Below are 23457 nucleotides of genomic sequence, written 5' to 3'. Positions count from 1 at the left end.
AGGCTTGCATTTCCACCAGGGCCAGCTTTCCCAGAAGCCAATTCACCTACCAATATGCCATTGGACTGTCGGGGGAAACGGGAGCACCCAGAGGAAAAGCACATGAACAAGGGGAGAGCGTACAAAACTTCACGCAGATAGCACCCCAGGAACTGAGGGGTGCCGGAACCCCAAACCCAAGGTCCCAGCGCTGCAAGGCAGCAAAGTAAATAAATGACTGGAATTCCAAAATGGCACACAAGCCTCTCTTTATTTTTACTTTTTTTTTCGGGGGCCAGGGGGTTGAGGAACTCGCACAGTTTTTGATGACAACAATGTCAGGTCATTTTTATTTTTTTACACTGAAAATACAATAATAATAAAAAGGAAATCAGTTATTATTCCCCTGTGTTAGACATCTTGTATCCAAACCCCTTTTGTTTTATCCACATCATTAAGCACACTCGCTCAACACAGACTTTTCCAGCAGGTAGGCATAATGAATCTAAATTATTTCCAGCAGGCTGTATGCCAAGATGATATAAGTAATGAAAGTAGCATCAGACTACAATGGTTGAAACGTCTATTTACTCCCACTCGCCCTAACTTACAGCAGACACAGAGGACTGCGAAATAACTTACCATTATGTGAATAACAACATGCTAAAACTGATTGAAGAAAAGTTGCCTTCTGTTTTACCCAACATTACCAACCAAATATGCTAAATGTGAATATAAATTGAGTTGGAGACTAGTACCATAAAAACGTGTTTTTATTTTTACAAAAGCAGAGTTATGTTTGACATTCATCTGCTGGGCAGGGCTCAGAGAGCTACGGAACCGGTATTACAGGTTTTACAGAAACGTGGACTCCTTGTCTCCCTTCAATCAAAAACCTCAACCTTCAAAGAGCCAAGCATACTCTACCTCCCTTTGTTTCACACTGCGGGCAACTAAACAGACATCCAAGAACAAGCAAATACTTTGTTGGAACAATTTTCCCCCGCTTCCCCTTAAAAGACAGTCAGGAGTCTGTCTCAGAAGTTAAAAGGCGTTTTTATTTCATGCTCATGGGGAGCGAAACACACAGAGATGCTCAGTGTATTTTTTCAAAGTAATTAAACTAGAACAGTCCTTAAATATTTTTATCTATCACGCTTCCCTGTGCTTACAAGATTGGCAGCGTTCCAAAATCACGCACATCTTCCGACCTCCCTGTACGCTAAAGATATCTTCTTTTAATACAGTTGGTTACTTACTGTAGGTTGGCAGCACGCACTCCTATATAACAGAACAGAGTTACATACAGTAGCAACCCTTGTGTCCAGCCTTCTTCCAATCCAGTTCAAACCAGTTCTAAAGGTCCACCTTATAAAATATTGCATCTACTGCAGGAAAAGTGTGTACAAAGTTCACAGAGACCTACTCAACAACATCCAGCAAAACATTTTCTCAGAATTAACTTTTTAGAAATGCATGCTTTCCTAAACCCTATAAGCCTTCATTCAACAGAACAATTTTGGGTATTGTAAAGAGTATGAATAAAATGTCACTGCGCCGGTGCCCTGGGTTCAGTTCCTGGGCTGCTATCTGCTTTGAGTTTCTGTGCTCTCCCCATACTCGAGTAGGACCGGGTTCCTCTCACACTCCAGAGACATACCGGTTAACTGTTAACTGGTTAACCGGTGAATTGGCTTCTGGGAAAACTGTGTGTTTGCGTCTGTGTGTGTTGGACTGGAGTTCTGTCCAGGGTGCACCCTGCCTTGCGCTCACTGTTCCAGGCTCCAGCTCCCCCATGTCCCTGAATGGGCTACAGTGGATGGGTGGATGGACAAATAAAATATGACTCAATTACTATTTACAGTGGCATACGAAAGTTTGGGCACTGCATCCGTAAGCGAAAAGAAGTTAGCACCACCTCTGCAGGGTACAGATTTAAGCACAAAATATTTCTGTACATTTTTTTTCCATAGTTACTATTTATATGTTGAATTTAACAGATTGGAAAAAAAATAAAACAGTGAATGTGCCACATGCAAAAGTTTGATTCATCAATACTTTTTTTAAGGCCTCAAAACTCAATTGACTCGTTAGGCCTTAAATTAAGCCTGTTGAAGGCTATTCCACAGTCAAATAAATACTCTGACCCTTCTAACCTCTCAGGGTGTTGTGCCTACACTCAACAACCATGGGCACCTCTAGGCGGCTGACTGAGGACTCAAAAATAAAAATAACTGAGCCTTACAAAGCAAGGGAAGGCAGTAAAGAGATATATAAAAGCTGCCAGCTTGGAATTTCCACTGTCAGAAACATCATTAAGAAATGGAAGTTAAGGGGAACCATTGAAGTCAAGGCAAGATCTGGAAGACCCAGACAAATCTCTGATAGAACTGCTTGTAAACTGGTCAGATATGCAAAACCGGAACTACTGTACTGTACATATCACTGCAAAGAACCAGCAGAAAGGTTTAGCTGACACTGGAGTAGTGGACCACAGGTCCGCAGTACAGCGTTGCTTACACAAAAACGATTTGCATGGAAGAGTTGCCAGAAGGAAACCTTTCCTGAACTTTTGCACACAACTGTATATTGCAGCCTTAGGAGCACACACATAGATGTATGCAGACACCCCACCCATTCTTCAGATGAGATCTACAGAATTCTTCATTTGGCTTTCGATTTAAAGTACTTCATGTTGAAGGGGCAGCCTGGGATCATTACAACTTGAGAGCTATTGTACGTCCAGGTCAGAGTGCATTCTGGCACCATTTGCAGTCATGCCTCGCCTGCCAATAATTAAAAAAATACATTGCAGATACCAGAAATGTTGGAAACCAAAAGTGAGATCTGAAACCGACTGTAGGCACCCATCCAAAAAATATTTAAAGCCAGTTTTATTCAAGATTTCGTATACTGTATTGTCCCTGAACTTCAGACCTGGAAATTAAGGAGAACATTAATATTTTAGACTCGCATGAACCCCCAAAAGGTATCTTAAATGGTGACATGACATGACCTTTTCTCGAAATATCAAGGAATAAGGTAATTCAATACAAAATACACACCAAACTGCTAATCATGTTTATCTCTAGGGCCTGATTTGAGGTGGGGGGGAGGCATGGTTTTCCTTGTTACAAGAAGCAGCCCTGTTTTTTGTCTGATATTTTTCTGCAAAAAGTTATACAACAATACAGATCCCCTTTAAAAAAAAAGAAAATGCAAGGTGGACAACTCTGCTCATGGGGAGAGTCCCCCAACACACACACACACCCCCCAGAGGAAGAGCAAAATGTCTGCTCACAAGACCAGTGATAAGTAGCGATAGTGTCAGTGTGTTAGTGATAGTGACATCGCTGACACCATTGCCCTGGCTCTCCTACAACAGCTCAAGTGTGCTTCCTCCTCCTGTGCCACTGACCAGACATTTCTTTTGTTCCAATCTTAAATGTTATCAGTGAGAAAAAAAATTAATGTTTCGAGATTCGAGCCAGCGCAGGGACTGAACTACATTGTTTCTGTGGCCCTGGAGGGTAAGAACCTGAATATCAAAAGGGATTTTGCCTTTATTATGTAGATTCCCGTGATATAATTCTTCTAAATTGGTCTGCTATCGATCTGTAGTCCTGCTAGGAGGATAAACTAACTGAAGTCTATCTTTTTCTGAAAGCTCACCACTTCGTTCACAGCAACATTGAAAATTCTTTCCACAAATGCACTCACTACCATTTTTGTGGACTCATTTTAGAAAGCGGAAGAGCTCGCGGTTAATTGGGCTACAATACAAATCATTTATTTTGCCCAACCTGGTCCCAAGAAATACAACTCAACTGGCCTTTAATTAAAAGAGGACTGGATGCTCTTTCCCTTTAACTTCAAAAACAACACCCCCCTCCCACACAAACACACCCCTGGTGGTCAGCTCAGACTGAACAGCTTATATAAGATCTGTGCTTTGTTTTACCAGCATCTGGAAGAGTGAACTCGATGTCAAGGATAAGAGTTAGAGAAGGCCCCACTCCAGGCGACAATGCTTTTCCTCATCCTGCACGTTGGTTTTGCAACAATTTACACAGCTCTTGACCCAGAGTGGTCTGTGGTGCCTCTGGGTCATCTTTTCACAAGATACTTCTCATAGCAAGGACGTACTATGGAACTGTAACAGGATCCACTTGTCCCATGGTCGAGTTGGGGATGTCGGACCACCAGCCAGCCTGTCACCAGATCACAAATATAAGCCTACACATCTAATCAATCATGACCAGGTGGTGATCCAACTCGTGTGCAGGATTGATGGAAGAGTTCAAAAGGTTAAATGACAACAGCAGGAGAACACAAAGCAATTGCAAGGTGTCTCAGTGGTTACAGTATTGGACTATTCTGTGTGACTGTAAGGCTGCAGGTTCAAATTCAAGGCAAAACGCTGCTGATATGCTCCTGTACCTGAAGATAATTCAACCAAACTGCCCCAGTAAAAAGCTCGGCTGTAGAAATGGGTGAAAACAAAAGTCACTTTGAATAAATGCATCAGCCAAATAAAACGAATACATTTGTAAAGCTATGAAATCAAACAATCCAGACCTGCACATTAAGAGAGGTGTTTGAACATATGTAAACTGGTCACCTTTGCCTATCTCAAAATGGTTGAAATTGTACAGATCACTATTGGTGATCAGGAACGACATGAAAACAGAAATGAAATGAATTTGTTCCATAGTCATTAGCAGAAAACGAACTGCACTAAAACCGCAGAGAACCAACTGTGAGAAAAGCCGCTGTCAGCCGAAAAGAGACACACACAAAAAAAAGAAAGAGGACACAGTTGTTTCTGACCTTGTGAAACTAGACTTGCAGTTCTGCAAAGGGACATAATTGGTCATTGCTGATAAGACTGGCTGTAAAAATACAGGCTCTGAGTAAAAAAAAAGGAAGAGGGAGCAAAAGATCCAGAAAAACAGAAATAATGATATAAACATGTTCCAACAGGACAATGGCAATGTTTTTTTCACCAACATCTGGTTTCCACTCCAGAAGGCCATTTGAAAGCTCACCGAAACGCACCTCCTCTGGGAGAGAAACGCCTTAAGACAGAGCAAAAATCACTCATCCTCACTCCACCTGCTCGACCCGTTTGAGGGCGTGTGTGTGTGTGTCTGTGTAAGTGTACTGTAAGTGTCTGTGTGTTTGTGTGGGTGTGTGCGGTACAGACTCCAAACACCTAGACATCCTATTAAACCCAAGCACGAGGCGAGTCCTCAGCTCCTTTTAACACCTTCACAAGCAGCAACAACCCATGCACTTGTAAATTAACACAGTGCTAAAGAACACTTAAATTAGGAAACTAAATTGGCTCCGGTTCCACCTGCAAGACAGAGACTATAAAGAGGCAATCATTTGGATGCAGCTATTTTTCCGCTGACATTATTTTGTCAGCTATCACTGTACACTCAGCTGCTTAAGATGATCAATACAATTATTAAAGAATCTGGTAAGAATCCAAACTGAAAAAGTAGGAAGTAATCAATGACATACTGTATCAGACACAGACTACTTTTCCTCTCTGGAGTCTCAATTACAGACCAATAAGGGAAGCTCTCTGTTATGTCATCTGAAAAGAGCATGTAATTTGTTTTATCACACACTGGAAGCAATCGTAGCAAAACAAAGATAATCTGCACACACATCAAGAGATTCCAATACATCCTTCAGCTGCAAAACAGATAGGTTTTAGAAAATAGATTTTAGAAAACAGACGTCAGAGACATTTGGCCCTTGTGGTTTGCTTGGCATTAAACAGTGAATAACGAAAATAAAAATATGAAAACCCATCCCCAGTTGAGATTTATGAATTTCGTTTCACTGGCCTGTAACTGTAATGCAAGTATTTTCCTACTGAACAAAGAAAAAATCAGCTAGATAAAACTATCCCAACGGTGTTTTTCCCAGTCGCGCAGCTACCTTGAGATTTAGGCTATGCTGCTCTGAATACATCAGTGGAAAGGCTCCACTTCTAGGAAGACTAATATCCTTGCAGATGCAGATGTTTTTAACCTGTAGATTCATCTCTGTCATAAACCACCAAACACTAGTTTTCGCCTTCCTTATATTTATTCCTTAAGGTCTGTGTGACAGTACTAAGAATAAGCGTTCCGACTAAAGATAATGAATATAATGAATAATGAATGAATATTGAATAACACGTTAACTCCACAGTCAGCACGCGATTTCAGTCGTCTCAATGAAGTTATCACTGTCATCAAAGTTTCTGCAGCAAATGACCAGGAGTACTGTAGTAGCCAGGGCACTGAACTCCTAGACAGGAGAGCTGCAGGTTCAAGTCCTAGGTGGGGCACATCTGGTTGCGCCGCCGGTGAGGTACTTCACTCAGGTTGGTCCAGTAGATCCCAGACTGTTTTAATAAGCACTATCCATGACGGTACATTATAATTTGGTTCTCAACTCACTGTTCGGGATGAGCAAGAGAGACAAGCTGCAGCAGATGCGAAAATGGATACCTTCAGCAGGGACTGGTCAGCACACATTCCACACGTGTGTTGAATAACGGGACAGAATAATGGGACAGCAGTTGATCCTTCTCAACAGGGTTTTACTGTATTTATAGAAAGGAGAGGGGGGAAAAATGACAACCACACAATACATTAACAAATACATAGAACATTGTCTGGTGACGAGCAAGCCTTCAGGGAGGCACAGATACCCACATAACCAGAAATTATAGGGTCAATGGTTGGAGCAAGTCGGTGGAGGTGGACACTGGTTGAAATGATTGAGCTAAGAATGGAATATTATATTCCCTTTGCTGTGAATGGCCTTGTATTCAAGGAAAAGGCTGAGTGGATCACTCTTCTTTTTTCTCTATCTTTGATAGAGATGGTGTCTTCAAGAACAAAACTCCACAGGGTGACTTCAAGAAAGGGTGATAGAAATAAAACAAAATCGAGTGTTGACAAAGGAGATGAGAAATGATTTGCTTCTCTCTCTATATATATACACACACGTGATATTCTAAATCGGTATGCATCGTTAGTCCAATGTTAAAACTTACATTAATCCAGCCAAACAAGTGATGATGGGACAATACCAGACCAGAGCTTGATGAGTATCTGCCTTTTCAAGTTTAACAAGTTGAGGGCTCTTGTATAAGCTGTGGTCTATTCAAAGTAAAAAGACTAAAAATATTCTATATGCAAATATAGGCAAATTAAGCTTGACTGGTGCCGCACCTGGTTTTGACTTATATGATGGTTCAGATTACTCCGCGATTATCGAGTACTACTTCGATTCTTCTCTTAATACAATGGAGATGCCACCAGCTAGGTTTTAACTAAAAGCAATAGATAGTATGAGGGTTAATTAAAAATCCATTAGCACGGATTCTGATGAACCTCTCCACATGGCTGGTAACAGTTTCAAAAGGAAGAAGTGCGGCGTGATCACAATCTAGATCAGATCCTGGCAAACGTTGGGGTCTGCTCAAGTCACGTTTTGGGCCGTGTTAGAAATCTGATGGGAGTTCCTCACCTCCTCCTCCTCCTTTTCATCTCATTCAAGGTGACAGCCACTCTCATGTATATCCCGAAAGATCTTTAAGAAGCTAACAGATCAAATAAATTTAATCTCAAAGACAGATAAGATAAATAGCGGAGAATGCATAAATTAATGTTATTGCCCAGCCCATAGTCAGAAGACGTTGCCTTCGAATGACAGATTTAAGAGGTTCTCAACTTGTTACCCAGAGAGTCTCAATTTGGATTGACCTTGACAAATGGACTAGAAATGATATTGTTCTTCCTGTTTTCTGCGATGCCCGCTTTTTTATTTTGTTCAAATCCAGAGAACCTGGTACTGTACAAGCCAGCTCAGCAGGTCCCATCAGGGCTTAGCCACAATGTACACTCAACACAGTCCCCTGCCCCGTGCACCAGCTGGGCCAGCTGGGCTGTGCGTTGAGATCCCCTGCAGTCTGCAAGGGGAAACAGTCATGACCGGATTCGAGCATCAGACAGCTTCTCACGGAACACCAATGGCTGCGAGCGCACAACAGGAAGAAAACCGCGCGGCGCGTGCCCCACGTGTACTGGGAAACCGAGAGATTCAATCCCCTCACGGGTTTTGAAAAAACAAAACTTGTGTGGCTTTGTAGACTTCACAGCCACATTTAAAACAAGGGGAAGTGAAAATAAATCAAAAAGAAATATGTCCTCGTTCACAAACAACTCAGGGCAAATTCTTAAACCAGAAACTACCGTACACACAACATAATCAATTATTTTTCATATGATGGAATTAAAACAGACATTTTGACAGCAGGATTTGAACAGGTTTCAAAAAGTTTGTTTTATGGGGCTTTTTTATACACTTCAAGTCAGCGTCCTACAGAGCTAATTCAGGGATGAATCGAGATTCGGGTCGACTGTCCTGGTGAATGTCAGAGACTCTGCCACAGAGGAATACATAAATTCTCCTTAAACTCTCTGTTTGGTTGCTGGATGAGCTAGCTTATCCAAGGATCCAAGGATCGCCTCTAGTTTCTTGAAAGAATCCAAGTTATTCGCTTCAGCAACAGAGCAGGGTAGCTTGTTCCAAACCCCCACCACCCTTGGCGTAAACAGTGCCTCCCAATGCTTCTTTGGTTTAAAAAATACCTCCCTGGAGTTGCCACTTGTGACTTCTGACTTGTGACATTCAGAGGCCTTTGAGGAGTTTAAATCCACCCATTCCCCCTTACCCGCAGGGGATGAGCTTCTGAACTGTGCGCAGATAATGAAAAATGCTATACCGGATATACTGCATTCCCTGGGTATACCTACACTGGGCAAATCAACATAAATATCCCAAATAGCACAAGAACATGATACAAATCCAGCTTCACCACATAAACAAATACATGTTCCGTTTGTATCTATAACTTCTGTTTCATGGCCCAAAACTATAGCTATGCAGGACCTACCTCTTGTAAAACCCATCCTGACTATCTCTTAGAATCCTATTTCCAGCACAGAGAATGCTCCTGCTTATCCTAATTATAATTTCAATAACCCGACATATAATGTAAGGTTATACCTAAGGAAGAACAAGTAAGAACTTTAACTATATGGTCTATAATTAATTGATTCATACCTTATAAAATTGGCAAATCATTAACAATTTTCCAGACAACAGTTTTACACCTCTCTAGAACCAGTACTGGTAAAGCTTAGTTAAGGCCTATGAATGGTTGTTTATCTTAAGTGCTTCTAGAACCTGTTATAATTCCGTGCCTTCTATGCTAACATTATTTAATAGAGAACTTGATCTGTCCTCAGTCTGAGGCAAATTGATTTCCTCCTTGGCCTATTTATTTTATCCTCGATTGCAATGTTACCTTTCTATCTCAGTCTTAGCCTTACGCATATTATATTTTTATCTACGTGTTTGAATTCAGCATGTTCCTTTTTCTACCTGGTCCCCGTTTTTGAGCATTTTAAAAAAATGATTTATTTCTCCTTATAGTAGCCACAAGTCAAGTAATAAACCACTTGATTTTCTACAGGGTGTACAGTAGTTTCTGGTTTAAGAAAAGACACATGCTTGTCAAGGGTCTAAGATAGAAATGGGACAGAATCTCAAAAGACAGCATGTGCAACCTGGAGCAAAACATGTGTCACAGGCGTACTGTACAGTGACGTCTACTGTGGACCCTCTGTTTGACAAACGATGTTGACCAGTAATGATTTTAGCTGGCGATATCATGCAAGTGACCTGCTAAGAAACAGATTGCCATTTTCCTGATCACAGCATTGCGAATTGCTTGCAGTTATAAGCAGCGATTCTCAGTCTGAAAACAGAAAGACGGAGTAAAGCCAGGATTTAAAGGCTCAACCATTTACCCACAGGGTACGATCACAGTGCTGCTTTTTTAGCAGTAACCTTATTTGTCACATTCTAAAGCCAGGTTTTTGCCAAGAACAGAATTCCTCACAAAAACAGAGCCAAGAGTGAGATCATTAAAAAGCTCTCTCTAACAACACACGCTTGTTAACTGCAGTGATCTCCCAAAAAAGGTCACATGGTCTTATAAGTCGCAGATCAATACACCTTAAACACAGACTAAAATGAATGCAAGTTACAGAACCTAAAAAGGCACCATATAATTTCCTTTGAGGCACGGGATAGATTTTTCTTTCCAAATAGAAGCACCAACCATTATGCAATTAGATACAGAAAAGCGGCCTTAGATATTTGACTGACATGAACTTTGTCAATGATCAAACTATAAATAGCAAACAGGACTGACAGGCTAAATTCATTCTGCACGAATCTTAGGAATGGGCACGTTGTGAAAACCATCTTCTCAAAATCCCATTGGACATGTCATACCTAGTATCCTCCAGTTCACTGTGATTTGGATATTGCTTCAAACGGGAATTTGGTGCTGCAATACAATGACATTGCTGGGCTTTGTTGCCAGTCTAGCCTGCAACGAACTGTCATAACTATACTGGAAGGCCCTTGGCATTTCTAGAACATGACTTTAAACTGACCTACAGTGACTATTAATCCAACTGGCAATAAAACCATTAAACCATGCCGGACATCAAGCATCAAAATTCACAAAAGGGTCAATCTCCTCCGTCAGCTATAGAATACACACCTTGGTGGATCTCAAAGACTAGGTAAGGCTGGCCAAAACCTGGGTCAGAGCTACTCTACCTAAAAAAAAAACCTGATTCCTTTGGAAGTGCAGTTGGTAAAACCACTAGGTAATACTCTTCACAGCTCCCCACAAATGGAAAAAAAAGGCCTCCGTGTGGGGAAAAAGAAACCTGCCAAGCTTCAGGATGAGTCTCCTCTTTTTAGCACGATGTTAAACCTGCTAGTCTTTAGTACTCATTGGCAATTAATATCCCATGGCAATATTCTTAAACTATTACTTGTACCCAAGTTAAATCCCTGTTCAGGCATTCTGTAGCAGCACAGGCTTAGGGGTTTTGCCATTATCTGGTATTATTATCATTCCTATCAAGCGCAGCAAGCTGTGTCGGATGTGGACGATGCTTTGGATTAGACTGTTTTCACAAAATGGCCACCAAGGACTCTTTACGTAAATGCTGCAAAAAATGTTGCTGCATCTGGAGGATAATACACCAAACGAGAGGGCCCAAAACACCGTGGATGAGAATCCCACTGAAAAGACACAACATTGATCTTAAAACCATTTCGAAGTTTGAACAGATTTTTCAGAGGCTAGGTAGCCTCTAGTCTCTACTAGAACATTTATATAAGATTTCTTATATACAAGAATATACAAGAATTTCTTGTATTCCGAATTTGTCTTTGTGCATACCTCAGCTTGCTCTCCATGAGATACAGACCGGGCGAGAGAAGCTTGGGGTCTGAGCGCAGGGTCAGTCATTTATACGGCGCCCCTGGACCAGTTGGGGTTGAGGGCCTTGCTCAGGGGCCCAACGGAGTAGGATTCCTCTGCCAGCCGTGGGATTTGAACCGGCAACCTTCCAGCTTTCCATCCCCTTTCTCTTGGGATTTCAATGCAGGGTGACAGACAGTGTCATTTGCACAATTGCAGTGTCCATTCTTTCCTTGCACAACAGAATTCACTCCCCCTACTTTCTAAACATGCCATCTACTGTACTTCTAAACAGTCAATATGAAAGGGGGAAAGAAGAAGCAAAAACAAAAACGACACAAAAAAGAAATTACCTCAACAAATCATTTATGTCCTCTAGAGAATGTTGGTATACACAAAGGAAAGCAATGTTAGGATATATAAATGCGACGTTTTTGACTAAAGAAAGAGATGTTAAAATTGCACAATACAGTTCAATAAAAATAACTCATTTAGAGGTCGCTATGTTACAAACAAAAGACACTACAGAGTTAGAATCAGTTCAGAGAACCCAACACACCATCACGGTTGTCCTACACTGACAGGCTAAAAGAGCTGAACAAACAAACAAGACTGAAACAGGACAGAATCCAAGCACACCAAATTCGTCAGAAAATTCCTGAGGACAGGAGCACCTTCTCCTGTCTTGGGGCGGAGCGGTGGCACTGTGGCTCAGGATCTGCGCCTGTGGCTGGAACGTTGCCGGTTTAAATCCTGCAGCCGGCAGAGGAATCCCTGAGCAAGGCCCTTAACCCCAACTGCTCCAGGGGTGCTGTATAGATGACTGACCCTGCACTCTGACCCCAAGCTTCTCTCCCTGTCTGTGTGCCTCATGGAGAGCAAGCCGGGGTATGTGAAAAGATGAATTCCTAATGCAAGAAATTGAATATGTCTGATAAAGTGATCTGATCTTATCTGCGCTGAAGTCCAGCTCCTTATATTTCAGCAGGCAAAACCGAATGAGAGCAGGCCTGAAATTCACGGATCTGCATAGAGTTTGCACCAATTACAATGCACATCTCATGCGTTTTGAGAACTGAAAGTAAACAGAATCTCAGGTTAACAATTTAAGCAAATTAGCCATCTGGTGAAAAAACCAGAAGTGCCAGGAGTGACTCAGGACTGGGACTGAGAACTACTGAGTAATCAAAAACCCATCTCAAGTAAAAACCAGCACACACTGGAACCTGAATGAGGAAGCTCTGCCTTCGATACAGCAATTTCTATCTGCTCAACTCAGAATATATAACATTCTCTGTCATCTACTGACAGAAAGAGAAAAAAGAATTTCAATAACCTCAGATTAAAAATTTTATAGATTAAAAAACATCATATGCCATAAAGATTTCTTTAGCACTCTTAGAGTTCTGCATTTTCACAACATTCCAGTTTTTAAAATGCTATTTGCAGTCACTGCATTTTTCACTAGATCCCAATTTAATAACATGTATTCCCTTCTCTTTCAGACGCTGGATGGTCTTTAACATGCAAATTTAACAGTTTCATAGTGGTGTTTCTTGTACACTACATATATCTCTGTTTAAAAGAATGCTGCTGTAATGTCTCTTAACTAATGGAGAAAAAAATAAATACACAACCACATGCAGTTACATCACTTAGTAAACACCAGGACTGAAAACCAGATTAAAAAAGACTCAGAGATTAGCGAAAAACATCACCTGCAAATTCTGTTTAAAGAGCTGATGAGGTCAAATCGTCAGTGGCCGTTGAGTGATGTTGAGTGAAAAGCAGCTCATGTTGGCCTTAGTCTTTAGTTTTAATGATTTTTAACTGGGAGACAACTGACCCAATGCTGGTTTAAAGGAACATCTCGCAATGAAAAGATATGCAAGAGCTATTTCTTATATTTCATTAATAAATCACATTATTAAAAAAACATTATGGGCTATTTTCTTCATGCCCATTGTTTCTTTAGGAAAGATAAGTGATTTTTATGCAATCTGCTTTTCCAAACATATATAAACATATTTATGACTATTTATTGGTTCATAAGATCAATTTTTGATATTACAAACATTAGTGAAATTAAACAGAAACATTAGGTGAACAACTTTTTAAACGTGTGTGCTTTTTTTTTTACTATGCATCCTGTTTAAAAGGAATCAGAAGCCATCTTTCCTTGCACACCTATGAATATGACCAGCCTTGTGCTGGCTCATTGGCACAACTGAAAAAGTATTACCTTCTCTAGACGACGCTGTTAATAATTTCTTGCTCTCTCCTCACAATTTATTATCCACAGAAATTCCTTTCATTGCTGCATTAACTATTACCATAAAAATGTCATGTTTTCAAGTTTAAAATGTCCTGCTCATCTTTTAGCCAAGCGGGCGGCTCTCAGCTTGAGCCTGTCTTGCAGGGAGAAGACGAGGAAGCCCAGAGGAGCCGCTCCGACCCTCCCACCCTCATCACAGGAGGAGCACCCCCGACCGAGGAGATCAGATCGGATCATTTTATTGGCCCAGCTGGCTCTCCATGAGACACACAGGCAGGAATAGAAGCTGGGGGTCAGAGCATTTTACACGCCGCCCCTGGAGCAGTTGGTGTTAAGGGCTTTGCTCGGGGGCCCCACGGAGTAGGATTCCTCTACCGGCCACGGGATACGAACCGGCAAGCTTCCAGCTGCAGGCGCAGATCCTTAGTCACAGAGCCACCGTTCCACACTGCGCTGCACCAAGCGCGTCTCTGTCCTACAGCTCCTCGGGCTGGTGCAGGGTGGCCTGGTCTCCGAGAGAGCTCAGTACTTAAATCCTCAGCAACACTGAGCCACCGGTGCGCCGCTGCTTGGGGAATCCCAGGCACATCCGGCAAGTGACACTGCCTTCCTTCAAGACGCGGCTGGATGAGATCGTTGGATCAAGGGGCCACTAGCTAGCAAACCAGCTAGATGGACCACATGGCTTCCTCTGGCAGGTAGCTGTTCCTACGTTCTCATACCGAGAATCGAACCGGTGATCATGATCGGACTGGCGTAATTTAGCACCAATTCAAGTGGGATCATGTCAAAACTCACACCACGTGATTACTCTGGCCAAATTTCCCATTGGCCCTTACCAATCATGGCCTCCTAATAATCCCCATCTATGAACTGGCTTCATCACTCTGTTCTCCTCCCCACTGAGAGCTGGTGTGTGGGGAGTGTACTGGTGCACTATGGCTGCTGTTGCATCATCCAGGTGGGCTGCACACTGGTGGTGGTGGAGGGGATCCCCATGACCTGTAAAGCGCTTTGAGTGGAGTGTCCAGAAAAGCGCTATATAAGTGTAAGCAATTTATTTATTTACTCACTCTTCTTTATTGCCTCAAATAACCTCAAATGCTTATCAGTTACCATGGCTTTATCCATCCCATTCCTAACCACATCATCCAATGCAGGGTGGTGGGGAGAGCCAGAGTCAGTCCCGGCAAGCAACAGGCCAAAGGCAGGCTACACCCTGGACAGGACACCAGACCATCGCAGGGCGCACACAGACACGCTCACACCAGGGCCAGTTATCCCAGGAGCTAATAAACCTGCCCTCGTGTCTTTGATCTGTGGGAGGAAACTGGAGCACTTAATGAAAACCCATTTGAACACAGGAAGTTCATTATTATTATTATTATTATTATTATTAAGACTACCTACTGTACTTCTATCATTACCAACAGAAATAATGAATTGTGAATGTTTGTATTCCTGGTTTACTATTGGTAGAATAAAAAAAACACTAAAAAAGGCTTCAAAACATGCTCAAGTGATGTAGTCAGACTGCTGAAAAACAGACTGGGACTCACAGGCTGCCTCAAAACACCAATAACAAATCTGTCATCAGCCTTCATAAATGCTAGTCATATTAATGTGTACTTATAAAAAGAAATTGCTCATTAACCTTACTGTAAACCAACCGTTTTTTTAATGGCCCAAGCAAAAACTGCTCATCGAATTCGCACAGTTGAGCAGAGTGTGAAATGCTTTCACACTGAGGCTGACAGAAATGCGAGTTAAGTGTTAAACTTTCCTATGACAAACTCCTGTTTTCCACCTTCCTTATTTATCCACGGTGCTGCATCCAATCTCTACAGAAGCCTTGCGTTTTGACGTGGCTGTTGGGCGTATTATTTCAGTTTCCAATCAAAAAGTGGCATTCTGTAGCATGAAAAACATGACCAGTGGACCAAGTGCTTGCTGTTTCGGAGACAAAGAACAGATCCTCACTAGAACAACGCACCAATGTGGAACTATTATTGGTTTTAATATCTGGGAGAGTGTTTGTGGGAGGTGCACTTCCTACTGCACTGTGACAGATACTCTGGGATTAGAGAAACATTCTTCCCGAAATTCAGAAATCTAATCCCAGAGTTCCCACACCTGCCAAAACCACAACAGGTCCCAATCCTACTGGGAGAGGGAGGAGGGAACTCAGTTGATCTGGCAGCCCAGTATGTGATCTCCTGTCACAGCCTGAGGAACAGTGAGTCTGTCTCCCAATAATGCTCCTTCTGTTTACAGTATATGTCAATATTTTACAATATGTCTTTGTTGTAAATGTCTGTAACATGTCTGTAGATTTTATTTTACTTCTATTTTTTGTTTTGTTCTATGTTAATTTTATTATTTTTATTTGCTTTGGCAACACTGATTGTACCCATCGGTCATGCTAATAAAGCACCTTGAATTGAATTGAATTGAATTGTTTGTGAACAGCCTTGATCAGAGACTGTGTTTTTGAACCTGGAAGACTCACAGAGAGACTTAGGTTTGTGAGTCACTGAGAAACTTAAGAGAAGTTTATCTTGGCAAAATTTCCTACTGGCCTTTACCAATCATGGCCTTCTAATAACCCCCATCTGTGAACTGGCTTCGTCAACCTACTCTCCTCCCCACTGAGAGCGTTGGTATTGGTGGAGCTGAGACCTCAGGATCTGTAAAGCGCTTTGAGAGGAGTGTCCAGAAAAGCGCTAGATAAGTGTAACGATTCTGCTTGGGAGGCCTTCAAGCAGCTTTTACTTCCTAGTAATGTGAGTGAGTTAGCTTGAAGAAATCAGGCAGAAGCCCAAAGAGCTTGTCTTTGTTTTGTTTTATTATCCCTGCAATAGAAATAAAAAAGCACTTGGTTCTATAAGTCATGGCTGCATTTGTGCGTGTGCGGCCCGGAGTCTAATTCAAAGATCCCGTTGTAACATGCTCACCTGGGGTGTCACGCCCCTTTCATCCTACCTCCCCATACGAACGCCCTCACCTCCTCAGGGAAGGAAAGATCTTCCCACTGATCTTACCAGTGCTAATTCTGCTGACAGAAACGATTTGACTAAAGCCCTGTGTCGATGTAGTAGCTAATCTTACACGTGCACAAACACCGCAAAACCAGGTACGTACAGAAAGGAGACATGTGGATGTAGAGAAATTCACGAAAAGCAGGAGTTTGCCGAAACGGTTACAGTACCCACGAGGCGGTTTTATTACTGTCATAAGCTTTTATGTTCAAATCAATTAAAAAAAAGGCCCCGATCTAACTGGTTATCTACCGACATGGCATTATAAGGCTCTTCGAACCAACGATTTTGCGTTTCAACTGAAAAAAAAAACAAAGATCTGAAGTCTAAAAGTACTTCGCAGACAGTTACCACATGAAGAAAACTATAAGACATTAACTGCTGCAAGAAACAAAACATAAATGAGGCTACAATCTGAGCAATCCGAGTAGAAAAATACGTGTTTTGTTTTTTTCACAATGCTGGCTAGCCCACTAATTAAATACAAAACATATTTTACACTTTGCACTTTCAAGAATTATTAGTGTTGTCATTTGTCATAGCTAGTGCTTAATATGCAAGAGATGCCTTGTTCTTTTTAGAAGTGTTGACAGTACAGTATTAATATTCTGCCTTTGATCTGCACTTGTAATATGAACTAAAGTAGAAGTTGAAGACCTATGTGTGCGTTCCTCATTATAGCACTCTATACAGTACCTCACTGTCACCAGAAGCAAAGAGTGTACCTGCAAGGATAAATACAGTGTGATTTCCAGTAAAATATACTCAATCACTTCCACTTATAATAATACCAAACTGAAAAAAGGGGGCCATTCTCATCAGTATAAAAAATTACACCTTTAAAGAAAAACAAACCCCAAGTTTTGCTACAAACGTTCTGTACACCTTTAGTGTACCACAAATTCAGATTCTTTTTTTTCCTCCATTTTTCATTCAGATAAGGGTCTTTATTATACTGAAACCTGTCTGTGGCGCCAAGTCACATGTTGGTTCAAAGACTTTAACATTTTTCCTTTCCAGCTGCAATAATGACCCACTTTAAACCTTACGTTCCAAGGAATTAGTATGTCAATGCATACTTGTGTGTCTGTAAAATCAAAACAGAAACACAAAAACAAGAGTGTACTATTTTATTCATGCAGTTCAAACTGTTTCAGGATCCTTGCCCATGTCTCCACTGTTACCCCCTAAAAGGCTCACTGAACTTCTTCAGTACTAGCATTTATAAGCTGTGCCATCTCGCTGTGACAACCCCTCTCAGGACAGAGGAGGGGAAACACTATTCAGCAACCATACTGTCACGATTGTAGTCCCTCCTCCTTAAAGGCGCTCCAGCTCTTTCACTTCCGAGTTGATTTTGTACACCTGCCCCCTGTTCCTGCCTCCTATCCAGCCCACCTTTAAAGCCAGACGCTCACTCTGTTTCAGTCTCTGCATTGGTTCCTGTACCAAGCGAGTCCGGGACCTGAGCGCCTGGTCCCGTTCCCCTCTTGTTCCCCCCGACCCTCCGCCGGATCCTGCTCTGGTTTGTATCCTGTTTGTCTTCGTCTTGGACGGACCAACCGGCTTTGGACTTTTGTCTCATCTTGGATTTCCCATTGGACTCTGTTTTGGATATTTTGCCCCAGACTCACCCCCCTGAACACCTGCGCACCGTGGACACGCCCCCTGTTTTCATTCCCGACCCCTGCATGCTTTTTCCCCGTGTTTTCCTCACTCATCCCCGGATTGTGTCGTCTGCATAGGGTCCCGAAAGAACGATTTCGTAACACATACAAGAACATCCCAACACATCCTGGCACCAAAGTCCCAGCAAACTAAGTACTTTGCAATTTCTGCGAATCTCTGCTTGTGTTTGAGCACTTCAGACCTTGCCCAACCTTGCCTCTGTGTCCGAAAAGATCAGCGGATCTTGTGGGGGGACTTCTGCTATAGCGGAAGACGCTTACGTATGGCGGACAGCAAATCTATCAGGTAGCAAACCCGGGCAAAAAACAAACAAACAGGAAAGTTCCAAAGATTGCAAGCATATGGGTATGAACTAAGAAACATACTAGACAAAAATAAAAACAAAAGATGCAATCGATACCCCGTGATAAAGTAACACTTTTTTATAGTACAGAATTAAGTTGCTCCTTTTAACTCGCATGCACCCATTTCTTGGGATGGGGAAATGACTGTGGTTTGTGTTCTTCCATATTAACACCTGAATTAGGGCTGTTTCCACCAATATCTGGCTGTACTGTTGTGCTGTTAAGTACAACATAAATTAAGGACCACAATCCAGTTCCACTCAGGAATTCAAATTGGTTACCTGAGCTGCAACTCTGTTTCAAATAAGGATTCCTCACGACTAAGCACAGCTATGGCAGGTGAATCTGTGATGGATAAAAAAACTCACCTGTATGTAGGCCAAGGCTTTGAAATCTAAGCAAAAATAGTACAGATGCCCAACAGTTCTCAAGCCTGCAGTATGGGGGCCCTGCGATAAGACAGCTTTAAAATCTCCCCCACAGCTTCAGCGCTGGAAAGACAGACCGAGAGAAAGCAAGTGTCACAAGGTTCCTCCCGCTGGTTGCTAGGAAACCCACAAGTGGAAACTCCGTGGCCATGAGCTGTTAAAGGCGATTGGTCTTCTGCTCCGCTTTCAGACGTCAACCCACAGCAGCCATGGCACACACAGACAGGACGTAGGCAGAGGCCTTGTGCTTTGGTTTGCATGCTGCCCTGTGGCTGTAATGGGACCAATCACGAGTGGCAGAGTGTTGTGGCTGACAGTGGTGCTGCCTCGCAGCTCTGGGGTCCCGAGTTTGAATCCAGCCTGGGACATTTTCTGTGTCCGCATGTTCCCCCCCCCTCCCCGATCCAGATCACCGACACCCAGGGGACTCCTGCCGCATCAGCGGTCACACACGAGGCAGCGGGCACAAATGGAAGGAACATGAAGATCATTTCAATTGGAGAACAGGAGGTACAGCGCGGAGCGGTGGCTCTATGGCTAAGGATCTGCGCCTGTGGCTGGAAGGTTGCCAGTTCATATCCCGCAGCTGGCAGAGGAATCCTACTCCCTGGGGCCCCTTAAGCCAAACTGCTTCAGGGGCGCCATATAAATGGCTGACCCTGCACTCTGACCCCAAGCTTCTCTCTCCCTCTCTGTGTGTCTCATGGAGAGCAAGCTGGGGTCTGCGAAAATACAAATTCATAATGCAAGAAATTGTATATGGCTAATAAAGTGATCTTATCTTATCTTCTATGAGCAAAGGGTTGTAAGAGTGCAGAACAAGCTAACCAGCTATGTTGCTAAAGCCAAAAACATAATAATTTCTTTATAGAAACAGCTGGAAGATCCTCAGGTCAATTGGCTACCAAAACAGGCTAGCTGGGCAGCTCCTGTCGGGAGCTGCTGTTATTGTGTTTTCCTCGTGGTTTTCTATGGATGCTCCAGTTTCCTCCCGCAGTTCAAACGCATGCTTGCTAGGTGACATGGCCTCTCGAATTCCTCACCGGTATGTGAGAGACTGTGTATCTAGGGGGCCTGCAGATGAAACTGGCAGGGCTGGGTGTGTCCTGTCTTGCACCCACTGCTGGGTTAGTCTCTGACTTACATCACAACTAAGCAGTTATTGCACACGGTATGAAAGTTACTACCGAACAGGTTAGATGGGCTAAACTGCCTTCTCTCCTTTATGCCTCTCTTCTGAATGGAAGGAATTGTACACAAAAGATCTGATAAAAGTTCAATTTCTGAAGTATTTAAAACATCCTGATATTTCCTCCATTAGTTTATTTTTAGTATCCATTCTTTTTGTGTAGGAATTTATGTCAGAACAGGATCAACAAAGGTGAAAGCACCTTCGGAAATCTTAGTGCATCTCAAAGCTTTCAGTCTAGCTTGTGTTTGATTTTATCATATTTCTCGCGTAACCTGCTCTTAGGATTTCAAAAAGTTAAACGCTGGGATATTCCATCAACAGATTAAACCTGTTTGCAACAGGTGTTCCAAATTGCGAGTAATTAGTTCTTTTCTAAAGAAATTTTCACTTGGGATTACGGCGTAACATTTCCAGCAGGACACAGCTGTTGACACTGACTGTAGTTTGCTGCATTCAATAACACAAGCAGGCAGTTATCTATAAAAGTATATTCATAGTAAATTCAAAACTAAATTCATCTCATTGATCAGATATAAGAAACAGCAACAAAAAGTGAAGTTTACTATTGCAGGCAAGTAGGTATCTCAACTGTATGACACACTGAATCTCATGATCAAGTGTGAATGACAAAAAATAGAATACAAGTTTCATAACAGAGTCTTGTGATTTGCTGATGTAATGGGTCCTGATGATTTAAAGCTGTACTGTTCCATTCTGCACAGTGGTGCAGTGGTTAGCATTGTTGCCCTACAGTGCTGGGATCCTAGGTTCAAATCTAGACCTGGGGTGCTGTCTATGTGGAGTTTGTACGTTCTCCCTATGTTCGTGTGGGTCTCCTCTGGGTGCTCCAGTTTCCTCCCACAGTCCAAAGGCATACTGGTAGGTGAATGGGCTTCTGGGAAAATGTGTCCCTGGTGTGAGAGTGTGTGGCTGTGTCTGTGTGCGCCCTGCGATGGATGTCCGTCCTGTCCAGGGTGTACCCTGCCTTTGGCCTGTTGCTTGCTGGGACAAACTCTAGCTCCCCCACAGCCCTGAACTGACTGAAGCAGTTAGAAAAATGGAGAGGTGTTCTATTCTTAAAATCTATAATTTACTCTTGAAATCCACAAACACTGTAAGAAAGGCAGGAAGATCAGGCAAATATGTACAATTAGTCTATTGTTTGTACAGGGAACATATTCATGGATTTGAGGACTTTGTGACACTAAGGAAAGAAACTACAGAGGTATTTCCATAGGTCCAGTCATATACATATAAGAAGTCTGCACTGGCAGCAAAAGGTAAATTCCATACTAAGAAGCAGAAGGAAGAAGCATGTTTTAGCTCTTGAACTTTCTTCAGGGGCTGTCTGTACCTCTCAGCGACCTTGACACGTTCCTTCACATACAAACACAGTTTTGATCTGGTCCCCAGTAAAGCATCCCAAGCTGTCCAGAGGTGTGATTGGTTATTTGCACTGTTCAGCCTGCACCGTACAGTACCTGGAGGAGGTCTGGACTTCCAACACAACCATCAGGTTTGGAAAACACGTAACTGGTTCTATACAGGTGCAGCTGGGCCGTTTAACAATTACCATACAGGTGCACATCCATTTAATCCACAAAACGTGACCAAAAACAAAACGTTCCAGAATAAAGTCACAGCCCACACCAGATAATACCACAAAAATGCAGATGCATAACAGGACAGAATTTTAAAAGTGGATGACTAGCATGGCAATGCTACATTCAACCCATATAGTCAAGCAATCAGTGGGGGCATCATTATCATACGATTTGCTTTAAAATGAGTGCAGAAAGCAACATATCGCCTGCCTCCCCTCTCTCCCATCTCTATACCTCGATGTGCATTAACCTCACAAATCTTCTTAAGCTGCTTTTATTTTTCAATATGATCCCAAAAAAAAAAAAATGCAAATCTCGTACAGAATGTAAACCCCTTAAATGGCTAAATGTTTGGCACAAAAGACCATATGCTTCTCCCGGGGCACTCTGCCATGTTCTCAGCCCTGGATAGTGAGGCAAAGATCAGACACGAACCAGCCATGTTCTCATACGCATCAGCATTTGTGGAAGGGCACACAGCACCGACAATCAGTCTGCAGCACACAAGTGAGTAAAGACCATGGAAGAAGTGATTAGCCTCTCGTTTCTGAAATACTAAAGCATAATACTTTGGGGATGTTTTATTATATGAAAGAAAGGGAAAAAAAGGGACATGAGTAAATTTGTTCTAAAAGCTGACAGGAGTGTGAATATATTTTACAAGTAAAAAGAGGAAGAAAAGAACAATTTTTATAGATAGTAAAGGTGAACTGGATTCATTTTTTTGATACTCTTGGAGGTTTTTTTTTTATTTTGTATAATTTTATTTGCTTTGCAGACACCCACATTATGGGTGATTTACAAGACAGACAATAATACACTAAGTAAATAGGAAAAAAAACTACGATTGAAACCGCCATAAACTTTGGGACGGGCGCGCGCTACGAAGGCAACGCCTGTGCAGAGAGAAGCGAAAGCGATGTCCATCGAGCACGAAACATGAAACCAGGAATCACAGATTACAGGAGGCCGCCACCAATGGCCGTCAATCCGAGGGTCATATCAGCTGCTGGGACAATGCAAGAGGGATCTTTGAGGAAAGAGCCAAGGGGTGGTCAGGGATTGAGCTGGTCCGAATTCAATGGGTGGATCACTCCAGTACTGTGAGTGTGAGAATGAACGACTGGTCCCAATCCTACTGGGAGAGGGAGGAGGGAACTCAGTGGAACTGGCAGCCCAGTATGTGATCTCCTGTCACAGCCTGAGGAACAGTGAGCCTGTCTCCCAATAGTGCTCCATCTGTTTACAGTATATGTAAATATTTTATGATATGTCTTTGTTGTAAATGTCTGTAGATTTTTTGGTTTGTTTTGTTTCATGTTAATTTTATTTTTATTTGCTTTGGCAGCACCGACTGTACTCATCGGTCATGCCAATAAAGCACCTCGAATTGAACTGAATGAGTCCTGGAGGAGGAGGAGGATGGGAGAGGGACCGGTGACAGGGATAGCAGGGGCAACTTGCAACGAGCGATTCTAAAGCTAAACAAATGAAGTGGAATTTTAAAACACTGAGCTGCGACTTACCGCACGCTGGACTGGAC

General features: G+C 42.5%; 1 protein-coding gene and 1 long non-coding RNA gene across 5 annotated transcripts in view; one reads left to right on the top strand and one right to left on the bottom strand.

Moving 5' to 3' along the window:
- Positions 1-23457, bottom strand: part of mboat2b (membrane bound O-acyltransferase domain containing 2b) — a 133802-nt gene that overhangs the window by 91838 nt on the left and 18507 nt on the right. The window contains exon 1 of one of the 4 annotated variants that reach the window (XM_069197247.1): positions 1239-1434. The exons of 2 other annotated variants lie outside the window; for them this stretch is intronic. In XM_069197247.1, the coding sequence (XP_069053348.1) occupies positions 1239-1364 (126 nt within the window). In that variant the 5' untranslated portion in view covers positions 1365-1434. Of the gene's footprint in view, positions 1-1238; positions 1435-23457 lie in introns of those variants that run through there. One more of the 4 variants, XM_069197244.1, reaches the window with a different exon arrangement.
- Positions 22360-23309, top strand: LOC138225591 (uncharacterized). The gene is made up of 2 exons (XR_011184050.1): positions 22360-22421; positions 22693-23309. It is a non-coding gene; the product is annotated as an uncharacterized lncRNA (long non-coding RNA).

The sequence above is a fragment of the Lepisosteus oculatus genome, chromosome 2 (genome assembly GCF_040954835.1).
Source record: "Lepisosteus oculatus isolate fLepOcu1 chromosome 2, fLepOcu1.hap2, whole genome shotgun sequence".
NCBI classification, from domain to species: Eukaryota; Metazoa; Chordata; class Actinopteri; order Semionotiformes; family Lepisosteidae; genus Lepisosteus; species Lepisosteus oculatus.
This window is presented reverse-complemented; position numbering and strand designations above follow the sequence as displayed.